General features: G+C 42.0%; 1 protein-coding gene across 1 annotated transcript in view; it reads left to right on the forward strand.

The window, feature by feature from the left end:
• Positions 1 to 656: 656 nt before the first annotated feature.
• HRH4 (histamine receptor H4) overlaps positions 657 to 18,385 on the forward strand; it is a 235,389-nt gene continuing 217,660 nt past the window's right edge. The window contains exon 1 of the mRNA XM_069219203.1: positions 657 to 942. Within this exon, the coding sequence (XP_069075304.1) occupies positions 657 to 942 (286 nt within the window). The remainder of the gene's footprint in view (positions 943 to 18,385) is intronic.

The following is an 18,385-nucleotide window of genomic DNA, read 5'->3' on the forward strand; positions in this document are numbered from 1 at the left end:
AGTGCCATGAAAAGGTATTTCCAATTTTGGGTGAAATCTTTTTAATCTCACATAGAATATGCAATGTTTTAAGACAGTGTATAGCTATCTTTATTTCTTGCATGCCTAAGTCTCAACGGATCATTGATTTACAGAGCCAACATGCAAAAGATCAAAAAATCTTTTCAGGGTGAACAAAGTATACAAAATAGATCTCAAGAGGAAACATCTACTCAAAGTAGTGCATATTATAGCGTGCTTTGAGCTAACAAGATTATAATGAGTTAATGAGCTTTGGTGCGTGCAATTATTTCTATAATGCTGCAGACTTGAGGGATTTGCTGGATTTTTTGTCCAAGATAAAAAGCGTTGTTCCTAGCAGCTATTGTTCTGTAGACAGTCTGGTACTGAGATACTTTGGCTCAAGAAATGCACCCTTTAGCTGCAACTGAGAGTGCTCTAGCCTGCCCTAAATCAATGATGTCAAGAAATCAAACAATTAAATTCTTTTTGTTTGATATTTAGTGCAATGAAACGCAACATTCTATATCAATTAATTTGCATAAATTAATGAAAATGCTGAATTACTTGTTTTTCCAAATTTATTATGCAGTAGCTGACTTGTAGTACGTCTATTAAGCTATCAGTCCCTGAAGGCGGATTTTCATGCACAAAAAATGGATAAAGAACTTTCCTTCTCAAGCTTCAGCATCACTCCAACATCCTTCACTTCAGATTCAACAGAACCCCTGGATGAAGCTAGTCCATCTCTATTCACTCCCAATGATGTCTACCAGTTCTCAGGTGCAACGCTGATATCATTAGGGATTTTAATGTCCTTTATGGTCTCCGTCATAGTTCTCGGGAATGCCCTAGTTATACTCGTCTTTGTGACTGATAAAAGCTTGAAAAATCACAGCAATTTTCTCCTTTTCAATTTAGCCATTTGTGACTTCTGCGTTGGTAAGTTATTATTATTCATTATTCCTTAATAATTGTTTATAGTGCATAGAAGTCTCAAGAGAGTGAACAGTATTTCACAATTCGAAGGAGCAATCCTTCTATTGGATGGTCAGACTCTATGGGCCTGCTTATGAGTTTGGCGGTCCGACTGCCGGACAGCCAGTACAGCGGTCAGGAAGACGCCGCCAAGCCGGTGGCATCCACACTGCCATATTATGACACTATCACTGGGCTAGCGGTAGCGTCTGTGGTGGTGTCACTGCAGTGGCATGCCTGAAGCACATGCTGTTGCAGTGCAGCAGCAGATGTACCTCGGGCACACTGTTGCCATGCACAATGTTGTGCATGGCAGAAGTGTGCACTGACAGTCCACACTGCTGTTATACTCCTAGCCACATTGCCCAATGAGAAAAAATCATCCTGGGTCCCTGTGTATGTCCCCTTCCCTGACTTTCTGCTAAGCTTCTCATGGCAGGGTCCCCACCATGAAATGTTCTGCAAAAGGGCAGGCCGTGATCAGCGTGGCAGTCCCTGCATCAGCACTGCCATGACTGACCATGTCTTTCCCCACTTCTACCACTGCAGGATCAAAGATCCTGGCAATTGCAGCGGTCTTGTGGTGGTCTGTTCACATCCTCATATTTTGGCGGTTGGACCGCCGAGGTTGCGACGTTCGAACCACCATTGCAAGTACAGTGGTCCCAGGACCTCCATACTCGTAATCAGGGCACGGGTGTAACAAAGGCCCCCACAGCCCCCACAGTGCAGGTGGCAGGCCCTTGACTGGGTTCAGGGAGAAGGAGGCCCCCTACAGGTACTTTGCAGGTGGACCACTAAGTTTCGTTACGCCACTGATCAGGACCTATATTACTTTCCTTAAGATTAGAGGTGTATGAAATTTGTGCAATTTGCTATCATATAATTATGAAAGACATCAACAAAGTTACACAAAGTTATGTTTAACTACTCAAAATGCAAATCTGTAATTGAGCGGTATATTGAAGTGCAAAATGTGTTGTCTATGCAACTTTGATGTGAATACACATTTTGCACTAAAAATAGTCCAAAAACACAAAAGCTCTGCATACAAACCAATCTTGGGTTCTGTTGTTCCTGTGTGCTTGCTGTAAGTTGTACTTCAAATGGCGCATATGTGGCTAATAGTTACAATGAATTGTATGATTTTTCGAGTTTCGCATAACAAATGTTACATGAAATTTCTGAAATTACGCAGATAATTCCAGCATAATTTAAATTACTCAATGCCTACTTAGAAGCACCTTATCCGTACCGTGTTGGTAATTAAGAGGACTTTACGTGTAGATGACTCTATTGGCTCTAAATTTGTCTATTCTATATATATATTCCAATTTAAGTGCGCCTGATCTCCTGCATTTACAGGCTTGTTCAAACATATTTGTATTTACTTTCCTATTATTACATACGTGCATATTTCTATGCATTCCTGTTTGCTTACGACCTCTCCTTCTTACTTCTGGAGTATGTAAAACTCTTGGTGCAAAGAATCATTAGTGCATGTCAGGTTAGGACCTAAAGATTGAAGGAAAAAATTGTGCATAGCATACCATTTGACTGTTTCCCATTTTTTACTGACATGCGTCAGGCTGTCAAAAATGTAGACCAGAAAAAGGTGAAACTAAAAGCAAGTTGTTGTTTCACGACAATACATTGTGGTCATGTGCCATTCTGTATGTGTTAATAGGTGCGTTTGAGCACAAGATCCGTGTTGATGTAGTGCGAACTGTTTCTGATTTTGACACTATCTATTGTAAACAGATGTTCTCACGAATGTACATTTATTATGCGATATTACGGAACGGTATTCTATAGACCAACAGACCCAACTTGCCTTACTTTCTGTTAATTCCCAGGAGCCCTCACCTTTCCTAGAAGAAATGATACTCATTCACTTCTTATTCTTTTCATTTTTCATGTTTAAGAATGGAGTTTATAATTTCTGCACTGCTGTTTCTTTACTCCAGTCAAAGGGAAAGCTGGACTAGAAACCAAAATCAGCCGTAGTAAAAATGTTCAAAGCAGCCTCTTGCTGCTGGAGGACACTGTTGGAAAGGGACAAAAGAGGTATGGATGGGTAATAGTTACCAACCCTGCTCCAATATCACCCCCCTGGCCTGCGGCCTAACGGGCTCATGTCAGAGTGACATAAGGACTGGGCCTGGAGAAGGTATCTGAATGGAAAATTTCTAGAATTCACCTTAAATATGGATGAACAGCACCACGGTGACTGCCATAGTAAAATGTGGGAAAGAGTTGTTATGAAATTAAAGAGCTTTGCACAGAACATTTCCATGAATTGAGATATGGAAATCATATTTCCTCATGGGCAGCTATATCCAATCTCTGTCCCAGCTAAAATAGGCACCAAAGATACAATGCTGATTTTGCGTTAGTCAAGCATGTATATAGCCCCCTAAAACTAGTAGAAAATCTGCCATTCAGGAATTAGGCTTACATTGAGATTGTCAGTGTATTCTGATGGGCTGGTAACTCCATTTATTAGCCACATCGAAGTTATGAGAACCATGTAAGCATCAAGAATCTGTGTATTTTTACCCAGACATTTCAGCTTCAGAAAGCAGCCACAATTTCAGGTGAAATTCCAATTCCTCCTTAAAACCACATTTCACAGGGAAACCACAATCCTTATTAACTCTAACACCCAGCAATGTGAGTATCTATGATATTGGTAATGTTAGCGTGTCGGATCTTAAAAAGTAAACTTACAAGGTCGATTAAAGTTTTGACTCGCTTCAAGGTTTTCCCACCATATATCCCGTACATGCAGATCAATAACATTAGTAATCAATAGGAGTCACTGATTGACACTCACCATGACCTTACAATCATGAATAACTACACCTTTATGTAAAAGTTAGAATATTTATTTCCCTATATTAACAATGCTAATGTCAGGTAAATTAATATCAAAATCAAATGACAAACATACAGAAACAACACTGGCTGACCAAAGTGGCGAAATAATTGCAATCTAATCAAAGCTTCAGCTACTGCAGGTTATAAGGTTACAGTACAAATTAATAGCAAGAATAACTGCGCTAACAATATTACATACATTTAGGTTCAGCAAAGAAAAAACATCTAATGTTATAACATGTATTGAACTTCATTAGTGAGAACCCTAACTAACATCAGATTACAAATGCATGTCTCCTCTCATTGCAAAAATATTTAGTCTACAGAAATTAGGAAAAACATCTAACTATGGCTCTATCAAAACAGCGGTTGGTACCTAGTAACAGAAGCAAATAAACACAGCAAACAACATCATAGTCAATAAACTTATCGTCAATTTGGATCAGCGAGTTGTGACAGTCTTCGTCCTCAGGACATCAGTTCATTCAGCTAGGCATCGGGATTCAGCATCAAAGTTCAGAAAAGGCAAAGTCTCATTAAGCAATAAAGTTAAGCAGGTCTCTTCTCAAGATGGAAAAATGGGCAAAATGGGGTGTCTCCTCTCAGTTCAGTCCGGCTAAATTAGATTTCCTAAAGCTACTTCCCAAGTCCCTATTGGTTCAAAAATCGCATGTTTGCATTTAGTCCAATGAAACTAAACCATCAAATCTACACTTCTACTAGTATATCGTTCACATGTCGATGATTGGCTATCATCTCTTTCATTTTTGTCATTGCGCTCATCAGGTAGCAATATTGTTGCAGCTTATACTCCAGTCAGTGAATTCTTCATTTTCTCCTGAGAAAGTCAGTCTCGCACATGTTACATTAAACACTGTTGCATTAACAAATACATCATCTCCTAACAAGCAATTCTCATGAGAAAGACTTATAGCTACAAGCATTTGGCCAGCACAGTGGAACATCACAATTTAATTCTCTAAACAGCCATTTTACAAAACGCCTAAGAAATGCAGCTTGACATGAGACCGTGCAACTAGGCCAAGGCCTCACTACGTTAAGGCCTTACAATTAATAAAGCGGATACATAAAGCATAACCTTTAATATGACATATTACTACATTAAGTAAACACAAGTTCATCATTTCATATTAATAAGCCATTAATAAGTACACTTCGTGAGCATTGGTGGCCACACTGGTGGGTGCACCTTCAAATGCATGCATTATTTTCCCTTTGTTAATACATTTTCTATGCAATTTCAACACTCAGGATACATGAATAATCATTAATAATTTCATTAAAAACTTCTGCCTTAACAGTAACAATGGGTGGCAGACTTACTGAGGAGGAATTCGAGTCACTCACACTGAGAGCTTTAGTAAAGTAAACCAGATAAACCACTACAGGTGTACACACTGGTAAAACAGTTCTGGACGGAGTGCTCACTGAAGTAAGTTTCTCATATGAGGGCAATGGAATTCTTCAAAGTTTCTGTAAATGGGAGAAAAGGCGTGCCATTGCACCTATTATGATCCTGCCCTGGATCACCAGGTTTAGGCTCCTGGTGTCCAGCTGGTCTCCCTTAAGAGCATATTCTTAAATTTTTTGTGTCAGTCACTTTTTCATCAGACTAAACTCCAAAAATTAAAAACTCTTCTGTAAACAAATACATGGAATTCGAGGTAATGTCAGGGTTGTAGCTTTAGGGGGGTGTATGGGATGTTACACCCTCCTAATAAATGTATTTTCTGGTAAATAGTTGGGTACAGTTGCTTTCATTCTGGTATGTTGAACTGTCTGTAGGATTTCACCAGAATTTTTTACATAGACAGAAACATAAATGCGCACATCCTCTATCCCTCTCTCTCTTCTGAAAGTCGTAAAAATTAACTTACCTTACACATTTTTACAAAATATTGTGTTTTCTCTTACTTAGTACCCCTACCAATCTGCATTCCTTCTCTTTTCCACTGCCCCTCATGCACCTTAACAATAAATGCCAGCGTGATTGTTGGAAAATCTGAAGCTCACACTCCCCCAATCTCACTGACCAAGCTATGCCCCTGGGTAATGTGCCTATGTGGATGGTACAATCTCCTTCACTAAAATATGACACATTCCCCAACAGCTTGGTACAGAAGGTGAAATGTCTATCTACAATGACACTGATGGACCCACCAGGTGGCACAATAGTGACATTGAGCCTTGTGTATCTGCCTAGGACCATCTCTTGGGCCACAGCCTATAATGCAATGTAGGGTTCTTATGTATTTCCTTTGATCATTCCAATAACTGTGGCACTGCCAAACCTCACTAACAGATTTCTGAAGGATTCCTGGCAACCGGTCCGGGAAAGGTGAAAGGACTTAATCAAATTGTCTTATGATACATAAACTGGTATGAGGAAAGGGGATGGGTTCCCTGTTGAATGACAGGCCCTCTGCTGATTTCTAAGAGCTAGCACTGGGTGTCCAAGCAGGGCCGGCTGAAATAAAGCGAAGGCTACAAAAAGTTAGGACCAACCGCCTATTTTGATAAATGAACAAAGGTATTGGCATGATGCTCTTCCTAAATTCATTCAAACGTTCTTTGGTAGTTATCTGCATGTGTGGCGCAGACCATGGTCTAACTGTGGTGTGAATGTGACAATTGCAGTAGTACTATGGTGATGCCCTCATGATTCTAGAGCACACAAACATCCAGCATCATAAGGAGTTAGCACTGTGGACCCACTTCAGTTTGACAGTGAAGTCTAAAGAGTATCCTGCCATTACCTTTGTTTCACTGCGATAATCAAATACATCTGAACTGAGAGAAAAATACAATTGTGTTGCATGATTCAGTTGACTATCTGGAAGTAAATACTGGGTAGGTTACCAGGAATTTTTATTACTCTAACTTTCCCTTTCCCATCACAGTCCTAACCAACCACAATCCTTCACAGTATTTCTATTTTCTTGATTGTTGGGGTGCTTAGTTCTTGATACAGGAGCCCTATGTTTATAACATCTCTCAGAGATGCAGGAGCGTCTTAGGATATGGGGGCATTATTCCCTTAATATTGGTTGGCTATCACAAGTGGATATCTGACAGGTGAGGTGAATTTTATTTTTGTGAAAGGTTAGCATCTCCCCAATTGGAAGCCTGAATGATATTTACAATACTCTTCTCCATCTGACTTATCCCATTCTTACAGCACTTTGACTATCAACCAGGTCCTCTCATATTTATACATCTCTCATTAACTTTATCAAATTTTTGCCTTCCTCTGGCATAGGTTTCGGAGGTAAAATCCTGGATTATCAAAATATCTTGTGGGGCGCACTCAGTGCCACTTTAGAAGCCCCCAGCACCACTGTAGCATCATTTGTTTTCTTTTACGCTAAGGCGCCACAAAACAGTCCCTCAACCCGTGCCATATTTACAAACTAGTGCAATGTCACCATTGTGCCAGTTTGTGAACTCTTGTGCCGCATTATACCTGCACCAGGTATAATGCATGCAAGGAAGGTGTTCCCACCACAGGAAGGACCAAAAAAATGTACAAGATTTTACTGCAACATCCTAGTGTAATTTTTAAATGCCTGCCCAGGGCAAGGGTTAAACTGATGCTATGCTCTTTCAATGGGCCTCCCTGAGCTTTGCTGGACTAGAGTCCACATCTTTTACACTAGTCCAGCAAAGTGCCACAAGTGCGTAAAATGTTTTGACACAGTTTTGATATTGAGCGCCATGGTGCTCTGAATTTCAAATACAGAGCTACCATGGTGTTGCTAGGGGGTGCAGGGCGACGCAAGGAAACTGGTGCATCAGCTCCAATGCACCAGTTTCTTGTAAATGAGGCCCTCTGTATGTAAAAATGAGGTTCTCCATGATGCAATTTCTGCCAGTGGGTTGGGAGGTGATCCAGGAATTTAGGCCTACTCCATCTGGATCATTATACAGAGCCATTGGTAGATCTTGTAGCTGGCTGAGCTTGGCATAAACAATTAATATTATGACAGCCACATCCATTATGTCTGCTGGTATTTTCAGAAGAGGTTTCCTATCACATTTAAACTTGCCTGAACATGATCAAAGTCTGGATGTTTTCAGCCAGTTCAAAATTCAATCCAACCAGCACAGAGTTTGCTCTCTTGTCTTGCAGTGTGGCACATCTTTAAGTCAAACCCTTCCCCTCCAGCCTAGCTAGAAATGTCGCCACCCTCTTTATGGTCAAATTTGCTTTAACTACTTACTTTCTATGTTGATTCCAAGTTCACAAAATAAGCACCCATCACACAAAAATTTCTCAACTGCCTAACTTAACCACAGCCTCCTTTGGCGAGGCAATGTTCTGAGCATATTCATGTAGAGACCAATTTTCTAACTTGCCCGTGAAATATACCCTCCTTCCTTTTAGAGCCAACTTAAACTTGGCTGTTTTTCTCACGCTGAGTACAAAGAAATAGGAACAGATCTCCCTCATGCTTGCTTCTCTGCATTACCTGCTTGTTGAAGCTCCAAGTAAATCCGAAATACCCTGCTGTTACCTGTAATGTCTACATTCCATCAGCTGCTGTGTTCGGCTGCCAAGCTATAGTTTCTTTAAGCCGGATTACAATTGTCATACTAAAATGCTATCCATGTGAAACACCTGTTTGTGCAGGAATCGCGATTACAAGTGGTGCTCTGTTTATCGCATCCGCTAATTACCAGGAGCGATAAAGACAAAGGGCCAGATGTATCATGAAGGCCTTTTGCGAGTCGGAATTTGCATTTTTTAAGAAATCGCTATTACCGACTCGCAAAATGCCATGTATCACATTTGAGAATCGGTAATACCGATTTCTTAAAAATTGCAAATGCTATTACTGAATCGCAAATTGCGATACCGGCCCCATTCGCACCTATGGGCCTGTTGGCCCATATCTGTGATTTTTTTGCATTTCCAAAATTGCGATTTCTTAACTAGAAATCTCAATTTTGGAAATGCAAAACCACGAGGTTCAGGGGGCCTAAGGCCCCCTCTGCTGCACCCCAAAATTATTGTTTTTCACCATGTAAGGTGCACACATGCCAAAAGGGCATGTGTGCTTTACATTTAAATTTTAAAAATGCATTTTTTAAATTTGCACATGGTTACCACCAAGTTCAACTTGGTGGTAAATAGCGATTCCTAAATGCCCAAATCGCATTTAGGAATTGCTTCATACATGTGCTAAGGAATCGTAAATAAGGAATCCTTATTTGTGATTTCTTATTTAGAGAGTCGCAATTTGCAACTCTCTAAACAGGGTCCTAATTTTAAGGAATCGCTATTTTAGCGATTCCTTAAAATTGCGTTCAGAATGTCTTTCATACATTCTGAAATGGCTTTTTGTATTCGCAAACGGGCATTCGCACCGTTTGCGAATGCAAAACACCTTGATACAGCTGGCCCCATATATTTTGTTACATTTCGGCAGCTTAACCATGTCAGGTTTTATTGATTAAGGGGACAAGGCCAGCTATTTACCTGAACATGCAGATTTTTAATGCATTGACAAGGTCACTTCTAAACAGGACTTTCCAGACAATTTACTGCTCGAATGAAACTCCCAGGCCTTGGACTCTTTTGGTCCCATGAGCTCCTTACAAAAACGGTTTGATAACAGTTTAAAAATATGTAATAGTTAAAACTTGGGAATATTTCCTTTTACTCTAGTTACTATTGGTTGTCCTGTAAAGATTCATTATTTTTTCTTTCTCCATATCTCTGTGATGCTCATTCTATAAAGTTGTTTTCTCTTTTCCTCTTAAAAGAGACAACCTGTACAACCTGGATTATTCTATGTCATTACCTAAAACACATTTTTAAAATAAAAATAATAACGAAAACGTTATATTTAATCTGTCCTGCACTTTAATTCAGACCTTCTCTGGTCCTAGTCTAGGTGTTGGAATTTTCATCCACTACATTTAAGAACTAAGGGCCATATATATGAAATCGCTATTTCCGAGTCGCAATTGGCCATGTAACAAAATTGCAATTCGGAATTAGCGATTTCTTAAAAATCGCTAACTATGGTTTGCGAGGCCCATTTACCGAATCGCAATTTGCATTCTCGCAATTTGCGATTTTTTTGCGATTCGGTAAAAAATCGCAAATTGCGAGAAAGTTCGAGAATGCACACCTGGAGGAGCCTGATGACATCACCAGCAGGAAATGAGTCATCCCAGGCAGTTTCAGGTGCCACACCCAAACCATCATCCTGAGAGAGAGCAGCCCAGCCACACAGAGCAGCACTCAGCAGGAGCAGAAACACCTGAGCCAGGATGGAGACCCCAGGCCCAGCACAGGAGAAGGCAGAAAGGAAGCTTAAGCTTAAATTTAGTGAACAGGAGCTTGAGGTCCTGACTGAGGAGGTGGTGAGGAGCCATGACCGCCTGTTGGGGAAAAGTTCACTCCAGGTTCCTGAGAGTGAAAAGAGAAGATTATGGCTGGACATCCAATCCAAAATCTGCACCATTGGAGTGGCACAGCGCTCCATCGAGGAAATAAAAAAAAGGTGGTACGACTTGCGCTCCCGTGCAAAGGAGAGGGTGGCAAGGAGACTTGCGGAGGCCAGGGGTACAGGTGGCGGATCACCCACAGAAGCACCATCCACACCATTGGAGGAGCTGGTGGAATCCACACTCCTCCCTGAAGCTGTGACTGGGGTCAAAGACATCGACACCTCCGGCACACCGAGTACAAGCCAAGGTAAGTGCAATGATGTTTGGGAACCCTATATGTGTATGCACAAAAGCCCCTTAGGAATTAGCATGTAATGTGAAGCAGTGTGTGAAGTAGTCTAGTCCACATCATAGAAGCAGCACAACAATGCATTATGGGAGTGGCAGTCCACAAACTAGTACAGACAGTAGCATAACAGTGTAATGAAGTATAGTGACACCCAAGGTAACACAGCACACACAACACCGTGTAGAGCAGTACCTGTACCTTTATTGCCATTTTCTGACAGATAATGTAACATACAGAACTGACATGCTGCATATTGTTGTTGCAGGTGGGCCAGGCCCAGCAGCCACACAAAGTACATGTGTAGGAGAGACGGACACCCATCAGCCCTCGGATACCAACACCAGTGGGTCCCTCCACATGTCCACTGTCTGCTGCAGGCCCAGGGCACTACCACTGCCAGAGTTCAGCAGTGACTCTGATGAGCACTTGGAAGGGCCAAGCACACCGTCGGCACCAGACAAGCGCAGCCCAATTCCGGAGGGCAGGGGTCAGCCAGCACCACACAGGATTGCAACAGAGTCCCAGCAACATCATCATGAGGCAGGTGAGGGTCCGTCCTTATTCGGGGGCCTTGAGGCTGCTATGTTGCAGCAGCAGCGTCTGCAAAATAAGCGGATCCTCAGTTTAGACCAGAACCTGCGAGTACACAACCGAAACATGATGGGCCTGCATCGCCAAATGGACGCACTAAATGGCAATATTTTACAGCTGCGTGAGGGACAGGTGCCGGCTTCAAAGGACACCTGGGACCTAACTAGTGCTGTCCGTGACCTCTGCCAGGAGCTGCGCCATGAAAGGGTTAGCCGTCGCAGCCAGGAACACAGATTCTGGACAATGTTTGGCAGCTACTGCAGGTCCTCCAACAGGATGGCTAATTCCACTGCACTAATCGCCCGTCGCGCAGTGGCTGCACAAGTGGAGGCTGCACATAGCAGCAGGGACGTTGTCCAGGGACTAGTTCACATCACAAATGTGATTGAACACATAATGGGGCAAAGATCTGCCACTCCCAGTGAGGTAGCCTTGGGGGACACTGAGGACAGTTCAAGCCTCAGTAGTGTTGCCGTACCAGCAGCAGACACCAGACGGCGCAGTGCCAGGCACAGCACTGCCACTGAAGGTGACAATCAAGGTGCCAGTGACTTAATTGGGCACCTGAGTGGTGTATGTGGGAGAAGAAAGTGACTCTTGCCGCCATTACACTGCTGTTGCCACTGTGAGGGAATAGTGTGTGACTCTGTTCATTAGTTTATTTGCGTTTGTGACATCACCTGTTTCATTTATTTCACAATCATTCATTACCTGACGTAAGGTAATACAATTATATCACTACAGGTACAGTTGTCAGTGGATTTTTGTCATTCATACTCACATCTGAAATGGTTGTGTGTGATGTCGGCACGCCTTTGCCTTCCCTCTGCTGCACTGGTCCTGTCTGCTGGCTGTAGAGGTGGTATGGGATCGTCATCCTCATCTGATTCAGTGTCACTGATTTCTATAGGTATACCCCTGGTTGTAGCTATATTGTGCAAGATTGCACAAGTTGCTACTATTCTACATGTGGTCTCTGGACTGTACTGTAGTGCCCCTCCACTTTTGTGGAGGCAACGGAAGCGACTCTTCAGCAGTCCAAATGTGCGCTCCACCACGTTGTGGGTTGCCCTGTGTGCTGCATTGTATCTCCGTTCTGCTGGTGTTGTGGGATTGAGGTAGGGTGTCATCATGTAGGTGCGCACTGCGTAGGCACTGTCTCCTGGAAGGGACAGAGGGTGTGATGAGTAACTGAGCCATCTGACATGGGTTCGCCATCTATGCACCAGTGTACAGAGTGACATTACCTAGTAGATATCCTTCACCAAACTCCCCAGCTAGCAGTCTTGTGTGAATGCCGCTATGGCGAAAGATGTACGAATCATGTGTGCTCCCTGGGTACCTGGCCACAAGATCAGTTATGATATAGGAGGCATTACATATCACCTGAATATTCATGGAATGTTGGTATTCACGGTTTCGGTACACATACTCTGTGGCTGATGGTGGACAGATTGCCACATGTGTGCCATCTATGGCACCTAGGATGTGGGGGAACTGTGCTATCTGGTAAAACTCTATTTTTGTCTGCTGTATTTCCTGTAGGGTGTGGGGGAATCTGATGTACTGTTGGAGTTTGCTTAGCATGCGTTGATAAATGCATTGAAAAATCTGGAGAGGGTACTCTGTGAAACCCCTCCAGCTGCTGCTATAACCCCTTGATAGCTCCCTGAGGCAAGTAGGTGTAGGGAGCATAATACCTGCACATGGGTGGGTATGCTGTGAGTCCTTAGTGTTCTGCGCTGCAGTATGGGTTGTAGCTCAGCTATCAGATCAAGTATCATGGCTGAGTTCAACCTATACCTCTCATATACTTCCTCTTCTGTCATGTCAAAAAGTTTAATGCGCACTCTGAAAATGCGCTCCTGTCTCCTCCTCCATCTCCTCAAACCTGCCAAGATCCTCATCCTCCTCGCCATGACGTAGAGTGCAGCCATTGTGGAAAAGAGTCTGAGGCATTCTGGGCCTCTTTATATAGGTTGCACCTGGTTACCACCTGGTTTCACTTAGTGGTATTTTGCATGTGCAAAATGCCATTCTGCGAAAAATCGCAAATTGCGATTTTTTGATGCATCTATTTGCGACTTGGATTTTGCTAATCGCATTTTGCGCCTCGCAATTTCCTACTGGAAATACCGAATCGCAAAATGTGACTCACAAAACCAGGTCGCAACGAAAAAAATCGCAAATTTTGCGATTTCTTATTTTTGGTCTGCGAATGCCTTTCATGCATCGCAGACTACGTTTTTGCACTCGCAAACGGCCGATTTTTGCGATTCGCACCGTTTGCGAATGCAAAACTTTTGATACATCTGGCCCTAATTGCACTGTCTTGATCTCATCAAATTAATTAAAGGCACGTTTTTCAACATTTTGTTTCTATAAATACCTGTCTTAGGGCTATACATATGAAGCATTTTTGAGGTTGTAAACAGCCCAATTTAAACAATCAGGTCGTTTGCGACCCCCAAAAAGCTTTTTGGGATGTACAAAACTCAAATTACGATTCTGTAACTTGTTACCGAATCACAATTTAGTTTTTGTGATTCGGTATTTGGAAGCGGCGTGTTGAGGGCATCCCTTCCTAATACCATATGAATGATTTGCAACCAAAATGAGGTTGCAATATCTTCACAATTTACCACCACTTGAAAAATGGTGGCAACCCATTCACAAATTGCCAGGGGATCCCGAGGGACCCCTTCCCTTTTGAGAATGGTTTGTGAAATTTTTTTAGGAACAGGTAGTGGTTCCACTAACCACTGCCTACTCTTAAAAAATTAGACTTCCAAGTTTCGTTTTTTTCTTTTTAAACACATCCCATTTTCCTTCAAGGAAAACAATCTGTATTTAAAAAAAAGATTGCTTTATTTAAAAGTAATCACGGACATGTTGCAAGCTGCTGAAGATCATTCTGCATGCTAATAAAGTATCTGTAAAAGCCCTCATACAGGAGTTGCTGGCACCTTCGAACTCAATCTACTACATGCTGCAACACCTGTTTGACAAGTACAGGCACAGTAGTGACCATGTAATTCAATGAAAAGGGGATGCAACTGCTAAAACCATGATGATGGACGTGGGCAAATGGAGCTAGTGAAGTGCCTTATCCAAATGCCATTCCCTTTTGAGAACAGGACATGAGAAGTCAGCAAGGAGGAGAATAAAATGAGGCAAGTTATTCTGTTGTTGCACCTGTTGCAGGAACATTTCGTAAAGATGGAACAAACATTTAGCAATGTCAATGAAGAAGCATCTGCTTTGGTGAATGGCTTAATCTTTTGCTCAACACTAATTAATATATATGTTATAGTGGGCAGTAGTGCAGCTTATTCAGTTATTGGAAATAAACTTAAATAGACCAGTGTTCAGGGTACAGATAGTCAGTCAAGGATTACACAGCAAAATTTATGCTGGGGCTGATTGACAGTGAGAGGTAAGAAAGACAATTTGAACAATCTGTTCAACTGTTGACTTTGAACCGAGTAATGATATCAGTCTGCAATGGATGCTTCCATTTCATAAGGCAAACAAATAGATGCCTCCCATCCCTATCATTCTTTTTATTCCCAGGCTGGAATGCGAGTGAAGATTTAAAGAACCACACTGTATTGTGTATTGCTCCCAGGGGAAAGAGAGGCACAAAGGTAAATGGACACCACACATGGAACAAGTAACTTGAAATAATGAATACCAAATAATGATGATTCATTCGATAAATGTGTAGGGCTTACAGGAAAACTAAACTTGATATGTAATATTTGGATGATCATTAATGGATTAATTCTTACCTTCTAACTGTCACTTTGATAGCTACTTTATTTTGTTAATATAAGTCCATCTTCTCTAGGTTTTCATTTTCTTATTCAACTTTTCATGAACTCTTGGATTAGCATTGACAACAGATAGAAGAAGGACCAATGCCTATTGACTTCTCTAGTATTGGACTTGGCCCTTTCTGCAGGATTATTCCAGAACTTTTTGCCTTCACTGTCTTATTTTTCTGAACCTGTTTTTCTTGCCTTTTAGCACTCTGCACACTTTTCCACTGCTAACCAGTACTAAAGTGCCTGTATGCTCCCCTTAAAACATGTATTTAAGAAGTCCTTAACTCCACCTTGTGTCACATTAGCATCATTTCTTTTACGCTAAATGACACACCATATTTACAAAGTGGTGCAATGCATGCAGTGCGCCACTTTGTATACTCTTGTGCCACATTATGCCTGCGCCATGCACAATGTATGCAAGTGGGGTCGTTCCGGTGTTAGGAGGCCAAAAAAATGGTGCAGTGGAATCTACCAGTTTCCACTGTGCCATATCTGGTGTAATTTTTAATGCCTGCTTAATGCAGGCATTGAAATGAGGTTCCCATTGTTTTAAATGGGCCTCCTGTCACTTTACATTATTAGTGTCAATATTTTTGGCGCTAATCCTGCAAAGCTCCAAACTAGTGTCAAAATGTATGATGCTAGTTCCCTAATGTGCGCCATGTTGCACAGTATCATAAATATGGGGCACACATGGTGGCGTTAGGGGCGCGCAATGGGGAGCAAGAAAAGTGGCGCATCATGATATGATGCACCACTTTTCATAAATTTGCTCCTAAAAATTTTATTTACTTGTAAGTCTCTATTAAAGTGGCACTACCTGTGCCCAGGGCCTGAAAATTAGATGCAAATAGTGGGCCTGCAGCACTGGTTGGGCCATTCACTTGAGTAGCATTTTAAACCTGTTTCGGGCCTGCCATTGCAACCTTTGTGTGTAGTTTTGAGCTGCCATTTCGACTTGCTAAAATAAACTTTTTGCTAGGCCCAGCCCTTCCTTTTTAATACATAAATATTACCCCCAAAGTAGGCCATGGACAGCCTAGGGGGTAGTGTGCAATGTATTTAAAAAGTATAACATGTACTTTTAGGTTTTACATTTCCTGGTAGTGAAAAACTCTTAAATAGTTTTTTCACGACTGGAAGGCCTACCTCTCACATAGAAGAGTACTGGTATGGCCTTATTACATTGAATAAGTTGTAATTTCCTAATAGGAGCAGGCAACCAGTTCATGTTTGGGTGTCTTTGGAATTGTAATGAAAAGTCATATTTTAAATTATAAGTTTGAAAATGCCACTTCTTGAAAATTGATATTTTCCTGCGTTAGCCATTTGGTGTCTGCCGTCTGACTATAGATCACATGACTAGGTGTAGTTGACTGTTGGGCTTTCTGTATTCCTCAAAGACAGCAACATACAATGGAGAGCTTAGGCGAGCCTGGAGAGACCATCACTGGCAGGATGGGAAGGAGAAGCTGGTCCAGCCCCACTTACATTAAATAGGCTGTCCTGGGCCTTTGGTGAGGCTCAGGGAGCTGAATTCAAGTGTTTGGGCTGTTCACGATAGTGAATGAGCCCATTAACACTGAGACCTCGCCTCTCGCACTGCGATTCAAAGTGAAACTCTGGAAGCCGCCTCGTCACACTACAAGCATCAAGCGCTAGCGGAGGACTGCCAACGTGAAACTCCAGCAACGCCCACCCTTGACATCTGACCTGCTGTTTACGTTATGCGGACAGCCTCCCAAGACACCTTGCCTGCTCCTCGTGGCCCCCTCCATTGTGTATGAGACTCTTGGTACAGATTTGAAAAGGTAAACGTCAGCGGGACTAACCTGGTGACTGTAGCCAATTTGCATTCAATCGTGTTCGGCCTGAAAGTGTGACTTTGGCCCAGTCCAATGTGACCAGATATGCTAAGTTGGCACTTTCTTTTTTTTTGCACTAATTTCACAAAATTTTAAAAAATAACATAACTCTGGTTCCACTGATTGGATGTTTTTGGTACTTTCATAACTTAGTGTGGGATCCTTTTGTGTGGTGTTTTTCACTTTGCTACTGTTTGAAGTGTTGCACAAATACTTTACACATTACCTCTAATTTAAACCTGACTGCTCTGTGCTAAGATATCAGAGTTTTGAGCACAGGTTAATTTAGGGTTGGCTTGTGCCTCACCCTGACGAGGATTTTGGTTGCTGCTTGACCATGGCTCACACTCCAGTCAACCAACAACCCAACTTCTCATATATGGGAAATAATAGGACTCAAACACCCCCAAGGACTGGAGAGAGGTGCATTGATTAGGAAAATGCAGCCTAGTGGCTCATCTAGCAAAATCTAATTAGGTGCAAGAGATTTAGACATGCCATAAAAGGGGTAGAGCTATATTTCTCATTGTTTGGGTATTCAGGTGGGTAACTGCACCTTATTGTCTGTTTGGTTGTCTTGGCTCTGGTATCAATATGAAGCTGGCTCTTAGTTAATGGTGCACCACTATACCAGCCTAAAAGCCATCCTCTGAGATTGACTCCTCATGAACAATGCTTACCTTGACTCTCCAATACTTTCATTTTCTTTTTGAAATCCACTGGCCTTCTGTTATGAAAGGAACCTCCATTGTGCTCTTGCTCAATAATTCAGTCCTGCACCCAAGACGGACAATGTCATAAGAATGCAGGTACACCAACCATTTGTATACATTATCATGTTGTTTTTATCATTTATATATTTTGAATTGTGAAGGTCCTCCCTATTTTGCCCTATGCATTCAACTGAAGTCACTATTTCCTGAGTCCCAAGGCTTCAGAGCTTCATTTTGCTTACTTTAGTGACTAAAACTACGATATGTTGCTAGTTGTTGATTTATCATGATGGTCTCTGTCTTGGATTTTCCATTCACATTGTGATTTCTTTTAATCTAGTTGCCTGTGATGAAGAATGATAAACCTTCAGTTGGTTCATGAGCTTCAATCCAAATTAGAAGAACCTTGCTTTTCCTGTGACATCTTCCATTTGTGGCAGGCCACCTACCATCAGCCTTAACAATGTCCTTTGGAAAAAAAACCTTAATTAAGGTATCTGGTTGATTGGGGAGGTGGCAAACATCACTATTTACTACTTAGATAAGAAACAAAGTTCTGAGGACAGGAGGGATTGTTATTGTGTTATTGTATTGCGGAGATTATTAGAGGTCAATAGTTACAGAGGGTAGGGCAAGGGCCAAAATTACACAACTATTACTGATGGGAGATTGGATGCTGCTCAGCCTGATAAAGCCAGTAAAGCCTGGGGGTTCGGTATGGTCATGGTCAGGCTTTCAAAACTGATTGCAGAGGGGTGG

This window comes from Pleurodeles waltl, chromosome 2_2 (assembly GCF_031143425.1).
Source record: "Pleurodeles waltl isolate 20211129_DDA chromosome 2_2, aPleWal1.hap1.20221129, whole genome shotgun sequence".
NCBI lineage: Eukaryota > Metazoa > Chordata > Amphibia > Caudata > Salamandridae > Pleurodeles > Pleurodeles waltl.